Here is a 12,510-nt window from a genome sequence, read left to right on the forward strand (position 1 = left end):
AAAGGGCGGCACCTAGAACATTCGTTCAACTCCGCCTCGTATCTCTGTGAAGAACAGTATCACTACAGATGGGCCAGATATGTGTGTGACGTCGGTTTGTGTGTATTATGTGTGTGTTCTGTTGTTCTGTTCTGGCCGCTTGGCTACCCAGAAGCATCAGTCACCTGGACAGATGATTCTGGGTACTCGTCCACACCACGGGAAGGTGGGCCAGTTCCAGTATATCACGTAACGTCTCGAAAGAGACTCTGACTCACCTGGTGTTGCCAGCAGGTGGGCCAGGATCCTCTGGGGGCCGATTCAAGAAGGACTTCAGCAAAAAAAAAAAAAAAAAAACATTCACCCGTGGTGCAGGTTTTGGTAAAAAAAAATAATAATAATAAAAGAAAATAAATAATAAATAAAAGAAAAGAATATATAATAAATAAAATAAAGAAAAAAAATATATAGATATTAAAAAGGAAGAAAGAAGAAAAAAAAAGAAAAAATAAAAAAAAAGAAAGGAAAAAAAAAGAAAAGAAAAGTGGGAAGATGAAGGACCAGGTCTGAAAGGGCCTCCTCACAGGACCTACCTGAGGTAAATCCATATTGCGCAGGCGAGATCAGATTCCTAGAAAGAAACAGATTTGTAATGCGCAGAGCTATTAACCGTTCTAGGATTTTTCCCATGTTGGCCAGAAGTGCTATGGGTCTGAAGGATCTCGGCTCTGTAATTGGTTTATTGGGCTTGGCGATGAGACGGAGTAGTGCATGCAGTCTTCCAGATTTGTGGGAAACAAGAGTGAGAGAGACATTTGTTGTATAACAGTAGCAGGAGCGCAGGATTAATTTTATGTAGTGTGATGATAAAAGCATATTCCACCATGCCCAGTCCTGGGCATTTTTTGATGTTAATCTTCTTAAGAACTGCTTCAAGTTCCAGTTTTGTGAATGGGTCAATTTGCACTGACGTTTGATATTTTTCATTGTCACTTCTGATTGTACTGTGTTCTGGAAGGTCGTCCAGGGGGTTATCATCAGGAAAGAGTTTGTTGAGAATTGCGTTAATTGAGTCAGTCCAGTTAGAGGATTCCTGCTGACCAGATCTGATTGTTCCAAAGACGTCAGTTGCGAGAGTCTTGTCTCGTGCTAACTTGTATAGTAATCCCCATGGATTCGTTTTACCTGATTCATTTACAAAGTTGGACCAGGTCTCTTTCTTTCTTTTTGCTATTTCCCTGGTATATGTATTTTTCTTATTTATGTAGTCTCTATAGAGCCGGGTGACATCAGGAGCTGGCCAGTCTCTGTGGGTCTGTGTTCAGTGAGGAGGTAGGTGCCATAGAGTCCCAGTGAAAACCAGCCAGGGTGTTATGGCCTGGGGAATGTTCTCATGGCATGGCTTGGGTCCGCTGATACCTCTGGAGGGCACCCTAAACGCAAATGGTTACCTATTGATCGTGATCGTCGCCGTTCACGTACACCCGTACATGTCGACCGTGTTCCCTGGGAGCGATGGTATCTGTCAGCAAAACAATGCGCCATGCTACCAGAATTGTCCGTGAGTGGTTTGAGAAGCACGATGAAGACTTCAAGCTACTCCCTTGGCCACCGAATTCCCCATATCTTAACACAGTTGAAAATCTATGCCCCTTGGCCACCGAATTTCCCAGATCTTAACACAGTTGAAAATCTATGGGACCACCTCGATCGACACATCAGACGGATCGATCCTCCACCAAGGAACCTACAGGAACTCTGGGATGCACTGCAGTCTGCATGGTCACAGATACCCGTAGCAACCTTCCGCGGACTTATTGAGTCCCTCCCACAGCGGCTGCCTGTGGTGCATGCTGCGAAAGGCGCATATTCTAGATACTAAGTAGGTGGTCATAATAATGTGACTGGACCCTGTAGATTGTTATTGGAATATAAATGCAAAGTTAAAAAAAAAAAAAAAAAACTTTCAGTAAACACAATTATTTGCCAAGCTACGCTTAGTGCATCATTTCCATGTTTATAACTTAAAATATTTATCAATTATTTTTTCCAGGATGAAGTACAAGTATATTAGAAATATATGGCGGCTAAACGCTAAATTTATAACATGATGTTACTCATAACAGCCTCATTCATAACGATTAATTTTCATTGTTTTGTCTTTGCAGATGTATGAAATGGAAACTCCGAAATGTGGAAAAATCGTTGTCCACGTTCAGGTAAGATTACGACTATAAATTGAAATTAAAAAAAAGTAGTATTTGTCAAGTGGCTGAGTTTAAATGCTTATAATCGGATAAGAATATGATATCTTACCATTAGGCTTATTTCATACTTCTGAAAATTTCTTAAATGACCGATTGTCTTCTATAAAATCCAGTGTTCCTGAGGTTAAGCTAAATAACGAAAGTATTATTTGGAATTCTACTTGATTCCAAAGCCAAAATGTGAATACAATGAAAATAGCCACATAACTACGTTGTGTGTGTAATTGTATTATTATTTATAAGGGGTGAAGAAGAGCATTCCATCCAAAATATTTCTTACACATGCTCACTCATCAGGCTACCGTTCCAGATATTTGACCAAACATCTCACAGTGAGTTCCATCATATGATAGTCTAAAACTGCATGAGATTTCATGTTTTGAAAAGCCAAAGTCTGTGAGCTTCCCCGCCCCCTTTGCCAGGGGGCGGGGAAGCTCACAGACTTTGGTCAGAAAAATGGCAGCTATGCTTTAATCCAACAAAGTGTAAGGTGTTACACCTGGGAAGTGGCGCCTCGGTAGCCAGGTGGGAAGGAGCAGCAGCAGCAGCAGTACGTAGCACACGCTTCTTGATTAGACCGGGGTTCGAGCCCGTCACAACCAAATACGGAGGATGCGAAAAGGTCAGGAAATGACCACCGCATATCCCGGAGCAATATGGCCTTAGTTGCTAATGCTCCTAAAAACCAAATAAAAAAAAAATTAAAAAAAAAACCTGGGAAACAGTAATCCCAAAATAACTTATTCACTTGGTGGAGTTCAACTAAACCCAGTACTGGAGGAAAGGGACTTGGGTGTTACGATATGGTCAGACATGAAACTCTCTGAGCATTGTAAACAGATTGCAAGGAAGGCCCATTGTGTCCTATCGATGATCTATCGAACTTTTGCAAGTAGAGACAGGGACGTGATAATCCCATTATATAAGGCTTATGTTAGATCGCACTTGGAATACTGTGTTCAAGTATGGAGACCGCACCTAAAGAAAGACATCGAGCTTCTTGAAAGGATGCAAAGACGGGTAACTCGCCTGGTGAGATCGGCAAAAGGGCGTCCTTATGAAGAAAGACTTCGAATATGTGGGTTGCGGAGTTTGGAAACTAGACACCTTAGAGGAGATTTGATTGAGGTGTTTAAGGCTCTGAGAGGCATCAGTAAAATGAATGAGGACGAAATTTTCGAGATTATAAATGATGCTAGAACTAGGGGACATAAATTCAAGTTACGGGGGGAAATGTTTAGATTGGACTGCAGGAAGTTTTATTTTAGCCAGCGAGTTATAAATTACTGGAATAAGTTGCCTTCATGGGTGGTAGAGACCGACAATTTGGGGAAATTCAAAGGTCATCTGGACAGTACTTTCGGGTAAGGGAAGTGCATAGGATGATAGGTTTAATTTCCTGTTTTGTTATTAATTATTATTATTTTTTTTTTTTTTTTATTTTTATCATTGTTTTGTTCGGATTTTTTTTTTTTTTTTTTTGGCTGGTGCAGCATAAGCCATAGGCTTTCTTGCACCATGCGGCCATTACTAATACTAAAGCGATTTTGAGTACTCAATTTGTGACAGATGTTGAGATCCGATAAAGAATATTGTAATTATACCAGTATTAAGCATGTTATGATGCTGCACCTAGATGTTATTTGATTACCCTTATCCTTCTTCCAAACCTCTTGACAGTTTAAGAGATCACACCAGTTAAAGATCATTGAACGGTTAAGAGGTCTGCTGAAGCGGTAATAAAGCTCATGATTATGTATAACTCTGTAAACGAATTTTTATTATATTAACAGATGAACACAAAATATGAAACGAACTAGCACATATAAAATGGGCTCTGTTGCTATACTAGACTTTTCTGGAGCTGCTTCCAAAGAAATATTAATCACAAACCAAACAAAATGTCAGCTCAAGAAGATAAAGCAGTTGCGTGCACTTATCTCTCTCATGTCAACACTTCGGTCAGAATCAGATAGAGCTACAATAAACCGTACTTACCTAACTCAGTAGTTCCAGACGCAATAAAAATCACCAGTATCCGATATATTTTGCAGAATTCAAGTAAACGTTAATAAGAAGGCAAGCATCTGAGGAGAGAGAGGTAGAGAGAAAAAAAAAAAAAGACGCGGTGGTCAAAGATCATTTTACAAGGTCAACTGAGTAATATTCACCAACCCTAAGTACATGTTCGGTGATCTTGACACGTGGACTATAAACTCACACATTGACATTATCCAGTTGCTACCTACTTGCCTGTTTCCGAGCGAATTTTTAGACTTTGAAGAGGTTGAGGAAATATGTAGTCAGGTCCAGCTTTTTAAACAAAGAGAGAATCCAGAAACAGATTAAGAGCTGTGAAGACTTAGGGAAAATGATATCGGGATTATATAAATTTTTAAGGTAACTGTGTAGAGGTAAACATGATTAACGTCTCTGCCCAGAGGAGTTAGCCATGGTCAAGAATAAGTAGGATGACTTTCTATGCACAATATAAAAATGCCGTCTCTGTACTGCTTTGTTTACAGTTTAATGTGATTACGCTTTCTAGTCTTAATCTGATTGTTCTTTCTTTCTGCTCTTTCATTAAGCTTACAGAATATGGAGGTGTTTATTCACTATAAAGCCATAAAATTAGTCATAAAGAGGAACTAGTAACTAATAATTACTATTAAGTTCCTTAGTTCTGTATCGAAGAGTTGCGGTGAGGATGATTAGATTTCTTGAAAAGGTGTTCGACCAAAAAAGAACATTTCTTACTGTTATTTATTTTTAGGGAACAATTCTTGGAATAAAAGTTCTAAATGTCATTACTCTTCAGCCTCAACTCAGTATATTTTTCTTTAAATCATCCGAAAGCCGAATAATTACTTCGTGTGCAAATCTGTGTGAACACAATTGTTTTTTCCATTCCTCTAGTTTTTCTGTGAAACGACCTTCGTTAAGCTTTCCGGTTCAACTTGTTAGCGTGCAGTACCAGCTTCCTTTCCCAGGCTAAAGCTCTGATTGATATCCAGAGATTCTAACAGTCAATTATAATTATTGATATTCGTTAACCGTAACAGTTTGGCATCATACTTAAAATTAAATATATAAAAGTTGTCAACTTATTTCAGTAACATGTACTGATGCAAGGGTTACAGAACTCCTGTCTGTTATAATGCAAAGATTAAGCACAGTGTTGTAGAAAATACGAAAATAAATCCATTATAAAAACTTACAATAATAATAATAAAACATTAGAAATGCTTATTTTTAATATTCTATAGACATACCGAATTTAAAATCTATTATGTTCTGAAGGTTTTTAGAATTAACATTTTTCAACAGGTGATTGCGTTAGGCGATCCCCGGTGAGGATTGCGTTCCCCCACCCCCAACAATTGGAGTTTTCATCCCATCACAACAAGAAGTGGACCGGAGCAAAGCACCATGCCAACGAGGTGAGGGAGCATACAGACGTCCTTGACACTCTTATATCGCACCAATAAAATTAAAGAGTAGGAGAGTCCAAAATCGAGTTTGTACTGGGATAGGCTCACAAGAGTTTGTATGCCCCTGTCCATATACTGATACAGGGACACATTCTTAACAGCCGAATCCATCGTAATCCTCAGCATTCACCTCGCTGAATAATAGTTAGAATAATGGAAGGGGAATCCAGAAAGTTGTATCTTTATTGCAGGCAGGGAATGGTTACATGATTGCCTGATGCAATAATACCCATAACAACGACAATGCTAGGGGTTTGTTTGTTTGTCTGTTAATTGACTGATATATGTATATATGTAAGTTAGTAATCGTGAAAGGCAATGTGCTAATGGTTAGGAGCAATATGGCCTTAGTTGCTAATGCTCCTAAAAACCAAATAACAAACAAACAGCTAATGGTTACTTGACTGGTAACGCTAGTTATGGAGAACAAAGGGCGAACGGAACTGTGATCGCAATCACGGTGAACAAACCCGGGAGCTAAGATAAAGGATAATAATGAATAATAAGAAATAATAAGAATAACTTAGTGCCGATCGTCCTGTGATCCCTTTTTGAGGGCCAGCCGCCGAAATCAAAGGAGGAAACGGCAATAAGTGGGTATAGCTTCTGTTTCTGACATGAAGTACAGCCCCACGTGGTATACTATGATGTAGGTAAGGATTGTTTAAGTCAGTAAAAATAATTTGTTTAAATAAATATCTTAGGTCAGTTAAAATAATTAGTTTAACTTTAATATTAATATTGATAATGCAGCGCTGTATTTCATGGCTGACCATAGCCTAATTTGTCTCTATATATTTTCAGTTCAACTTGTTTTGTCAGTGGTGTGGTTTTGCCATGTACTAGGCTTTCTGTTTTATTAATTTTCGCTGCATGAGGACCACTGCTATGCAAATCTATTGCATCGGCGGTTTGATCTTAGTATCATTCCGTCGTTGCATGGATTTGTTTAGCGTTCGAAACGCAGTGATTCCCTGACTATTATTGGCCTCGTGGTCCTCTGTCGAGATGGGGCATAATGGTCAGGCTATCTTATTTTATTTTATTAATTTTCAGTTTATTTGGCCATGTAATGATGTTAGTTTACGTTTCCACCTTAGTGAGATTTCACATAATTCGGAAACGGGTGCCATCGAGGGGTGCCGCTAAATTTCTCTTAATTGGCTTAATTTCTAAATTATTTTAGGAACGTTGCTTCGACACTACCCTTTTCTTCTTTAATCCCCCCATATTTTTTGTTTGTTTGTTATTTTATTTGGTTCAGTTAATTTTCACTCTACTGATCTGCCATGTTACTGGCAATATTTTATTTTAATTTAGCTTATTATACGCAACATGTAGTGAATTGTGCTTTTCTGCTACCACTGATGTTAGCTTTTCCTATTATTTTCTTATTTATTTTAATATATAATTCGTATTTCTCTATTTAATTTTTGGATTAATTTGATCATAGATTTCAGCTGACATCAGATTCTGCACATTTTCCGTGCCTGTATTCGACCATTATCCAAATGTTTTCCCCCCACATCTGATGACAGCTGTACCACTTTTTATTTTTATTTGTATTTTACTGTACTAATTTTACTTTACAGTTCATCCACCTTCTATTGGCTATGTAATTCAGCCCATAATTTTCTTAATTCATCATAACATTTAGAATATTACCATTCTTTCACCTTTCTTTTATCTACCACATTTCTTGTCTACTATCCTCACCCTTCCAACTTCTGGCACTCTGTAATTTTCACATCCATTTATGCATACGTTACTTCAATATATTAATACAAACTTATATATACTCTTGTATCCTTTAATGCTGCTTTGCGCTTTTAGGCGCATCTGTTATACCTAACTTATTAACCTTTCATCAACTGAAACTATTTCATCAACTAAAAACCTTTTTTCATCCACTGTAACATTTAATATATATATATATATATATATATATATATATATATATATATAATTTAAAAAAAAATAATAAATATATATATGGATCTAATTTGTCGTGTTATTGAAATCCATTGCCATTTACAGTCTTATTCATTCTGTCGGAATTTTATCGGTTTTCTTTGTTCTGATAACTCAGCCCAAAAATATAATCCAAAACTTCCTCTTTTGACTTTACTTGACTTAGGTCGAACGTAGCCGAGTGGTTACGAGCTGAGTGCAGTAGCATTCATTCTTTGAATGGACTGGGGTTCGAGCCCGTGACCGCTAAATACGATTAACGTTTGTATTGATATTGTAAGATGTAGATCTTACAAATTAAAATAGAAATATCTGTTTTACTAAAATAAATCCAGAAAGGGCGATGGAAAGTGAGAATTAGCATTAATGCCTGTGTATTAAGTTAAAGATATTAAGATTGTTTTGAAGAAACACTGGATTTAGGAATGGACAGTTTTAGACGTGTGAATTAAAATACAAGAGAACAAACAGAGACAGCGCAATGACTAAGAAAGAGGGTGGAACTTAATTGAAGTTAATAATTTTATTTTAATTATTCTCCCACAATATATAATAATGCAGTATCGCTGAGGAAACGGATAAAATAAAACAGGTTCGAAGTAAAATATTCTGTAATAAACTTGGGAATAAGATAAAAGTAATAAATCACAATAGCTTTCGGACAAATGACGCCCTTCTTCAGTTGTAAACGTTATTACAAAAAAGTACAGAATGTCATGTGCTCAGCTAATGGTGGTTATGCGAGGGGAAAACCCCGTGATACCGGTGCAGGCAACAATTAGTTGTTGAAGTAGAGGCTTGCGGTTGTAGCTGCAACCTTGGCTATGCGTGTGCCAACGCTTGTCATTTTGGAGGATGGTTGCTTCAGTGATGGGGGTGGATACGACCTCCTCTGTTGCGATTAAAGGAATCGCTACAACACGAAATGTGGAGTGATTCGAACCAGACACGACGGCTGTAGTGGTGGAATCAGTCGATAATCTCGACGTCGCGGCGTGGGTCGATATCGTGCTGTGTAGACCAGAAGTGCTCAACGATTGCTGAGTGTTCCACGTCCGCGGAATGGATTGCTTTCTCGTGCTCAGAGACTCGATTTTTTAGTCTTCTGCCAGTTTCACCAACGTGGCAGTCACTTCAGGAATTGCGGTACACCAAGCTGCACTGTAGGAGGGTTAGAATCGGTGTCGTATCCCTCGAAACGAGGGACCGCAATCTTCTGCTCGGAAGCTGCAAGCACTTTATCCCGTAAGCCTGTAAGACCCTAGAAAGTTTGTATTGATGATTTTTTGTGGTCGTGCCGGAGTACATGTATAAACACAAACATTTAAGTCCTCGCGATTAACACAGTGATTACATTTGACATTCCGCACAGTGTGGAAGAAGCTAGGATTCGAATTCTCCTCTTGACGTGAGGTACTTTAATCATAGTTTCTCAAAACGTGGCCGAGTTAGCTGGTGTCTGGGAAGAATTGCGTGGATTTCTCTCCCGGAAACTAGTTATTTCTCTAGTAAATAAGTAGACTGACCGAATAATGCACGCTGTTACAAGAATAAACTGACGCCTCAAAGTTTCAGCTGCTTTGGTGCTTACGATATACTACCAAACTTAGCTTAAATCTCCCTATTTCATTTTGTTAAATTCTGACTCCAATTGTCTCCTGAACTGCTGTTAATTTTGGAGGAAATATTCAGCACGATATCCAGAAAAAGAAAGTAATAATGAGTCATTCTCTCTCACACAATCTCGCCCCATTCCCTATCACAGGTCCGTGACCACCAAATCCGGAGGATGCGGAAAGGTCAGGGAATGACCACCGCATATCCCCGGAGCATTATGGCCTTAGTTGCTAATGCTCCTAAAAACCAAATAACAACAACAATCCCTATCACAGGCTTTACGTTTCTCTTATATGCATTTTCTCTTTATAGTCACATTGTTCTTTTGGTTTAATAGTTGCAATCCTCCTCATATTATCTTTTTAAGCCAGTAACTATACGTCCAAATCAAGCGAGCCGGCTTAGTTTTTCCATTTATTTCCTTAATTTGTCTTTTATAGTTATATTATATTTTTATAGTTATTATTAGTTAAAATTGTTGTACAGCAAACTGTAAAATTTTAGTACAGGCGTTTTTACTAGTTTGTTCAAACATTTACAAGTATTTTCAATGAAATTATTTTTTACATTCATTAAAATTTTGTGAAAAATGTTTATAAATTGAAGTTTACCATATTCTGTTTCCGAATAAAATTTTTGGTTTCTTATTTACTTTTTTATTTCCTTTGCTGTATTGCGGGCCGATCTGTTTGGTTTTCTTATATACTAATACAATAGAAATATAATAATTTTAAAAAATCTGAAATAAAATAACAGATACTTAAAAAAAATCATTTCTGTTCATAGCTTGATAAATGCTGTAGTATAGACCACTTATTTATCATTAAGAAACCCTTTAGGTTAGGGATAGTGGATGTAGGTAAGAGTATTATAATTCGGTTTATATTGAACAAACTGTTTCCCCCCTCCCCATTGTAATTGGTAACTCTTAAATCTTTTCTGCATACTTTCTAGCCATAAACGAAATTCCTGGAATTTGCTTATTATTATTATTATTATTATTATTACATTCTCTGTCAAAGTCACCATTAATGATTCTGAGTAGATAACGCTGAAAACATGCCTCTCCTATAACGTCATATCAAGGAAGTGGGTATAGGTAAGCAGCAAAAAAACTCACTGGCGGTTTCGAAGGGCTTGGAGATTAATTACTTTGATGAAGTTTCCGGGCTTGTTATCGAATGGGGCGTTTCTTTTACATCAGCAGTTCCAGTGACTAATTTGTGCTAAGACAAATATCTAAAAAAAGAGTACACCTAGATGAGTCATATTAACAGGTATTTTTTTTATTCGTTATTTATCTTTAACAATGTAAACTACACACAAATGTAATTCATAAATAAATAACCAACAAAAAATTGTAGGTTATTTACATTTATTTCTAAACATTGTTAATAAAGCGAATAGATTGCTTTATTCATTCTTCGTTCAATTCCTGTTATCAATAATATTTCGCTCATACTCACTATCTTTACTTAAAAATCATGGACACTTTGCACTTGGGTACGATAGTGTATGTACTTATCTTCTGAATGCAAAACGGATATTCTATTATTTTAATTTGTTTTTATTTTATTTGACAGATTTTCTTTTTAATATTTGGGGTTGTTGATCTCAAGAAGAGGAGTCATTCTTTCCTCTAAGATTTCCTTTTTCCTTGTGTTCAAAGAGAAACAATTCTTGTAACACATGTTTGTAAGTTGCGAATACTTTTACAGATCAATTATAGAAATACCTTTAGTATCATGCAGGGTCTGAAGCGGTAAATCTCAGAAATACCCATGACATCACGTTACAAGCAGTTTATTTTCATCTGTTCATAATCAGTTGTCAATAAATCCTTATGCATATTTACGGATCTCTCTCTCTCTCTCTCTCTCTCTCTCTCTCTGTGGATGATATAGTTAAATTGTCAGTATCTAATATCTTCTGTTATCATAGGGAGGTAGGATATAGTCCTACTTCTGACTCTCTCTCTCTCTCTGGGTAACTCAGAAATTTTTTTGGCTGGTGCGGCATAAGCCTCAGGCTTCCTTGCACTATATGACTAATAATATACTGCAATATCGCGGTGATCGATATGCGAAACCATAAAAATGTTATGCAGATAAATTTAGGTAATGGGTTTTTCATAATTCTGTTTAATTTTATATTTTCTTCGCTCACTTTTGCCAGTGGAAATTTCGCGCTAAGAAAAGTTTGATGTATTCTGTGGTCGAAATAAAGGGATTTACCCGGATTTACCCTTCATCTAACGGTTAATGCAGATTATTAATTTCCACGTGTACTCGGTTCATTTCTGTTGAATACAAAAACGGAAAGGATTCATGTTTTGAAATTTGTAAAACCCCCAGAATTTGCAAAATTGGTCGCGGTCCTGGTATCCTTGAACAGATACATAAATTGCATCCATTCGAATCCACACGCTCCCCACAAAAAATATACGTCCACTTCTTAACTCAGCGCAGTTGATGTGGCTGTCGCAGAAAAACAATAAAATAAATATTTAAAAAGAAATAAATTAAATAATAAAATTAATAAAAATAGCAGATGAAGTTGTAAACTCCTCTGGTCTAGGTGGTTCTTTTTTTGGGGGAAAGAATAAGCTTGCTATGATAAATCAGCTGCAGCTTTGGATGCAGTGTTAGAAGATCTAATCTTTCGTGTTGTCATGCTATCTAAAATTTAAAATATTCCTTCAAAATGATTTAAACTCTAAAACGGTTAACTGTGATCATTACCAGTAATCAACAGCTCGGCTAAATTACAACAAGCAAAGGCTGACATATTTATGGGAGTTCTAGAAGAAAGATTACGCACAGTTGCTGTCCCCGGGTACATGTGCGGTCTCCATCATGCTGAGCCATTCAAAATAAACACATATATCATTCTGGCTCGTTCTCACGTGTGGTTAGTGGCATTATCAGCGTATCCATTCTCATATCCAAACAAAAAAAAAAAAAAAAAAAAAGCAGGGGAAATTGTGCAGAACCCTGAACTAAATTTAAAGTTGTTACTAGTACGATTGTAATACTCTCCAGATAACCAGTTCTTATCTGTTGTTATGAACTCAGTCATAATCGCAGGGTCTCGCACTCTGGGGATGAACTCATCTTTCCCCTCCCTACTTTCAGATTTGTGAAACATATCACTTAGCCTTGACGCTATAGTTTTCGATTTAGTAA

At 37.1% G+C, this 12,510-nt stretch overlaps 1 protein-coding gene across 1 annotated transcript in view; it reads left to right on the top strand.

The window, feature by feature from the left end:
- The window catches only part of LOC150089661 (uncharacterized protein ZK1073.1-like), a 505,123-nt gene that overhangs the window by 123,083 nt on the left and 369,530 nt on the right, over positions 1 to 12,510 (top strand). Inside the window, exon 2 of the mRNA XM_090389582.1 lies at positions 2,148 to 2,198. Within this exon, the coding sequence (XP_090245708.1) occupies positions 2,148 to 2,198 (51 nt within the window). The remainder of the gene's footprint in view (positions 1 to 2,147; positions 2,199 to 12,510) is intronic.

Source organism: Mastigoproctus giganteus, chromosome 2 (assembly GCF_048544385.1).
Source record: "Mastigoproctus giganteus isolate SK-2022 chromosome 2, ASM4854438v1, whole genome shotgun sequence".
Classification (NCBI taxonomy): Eukaryota; Metazoa; Arthropoda; class Arachnida; order Uropygi; family Thelyphonidae; genus Mastigoproctus; species Mastigoproctus giganteus.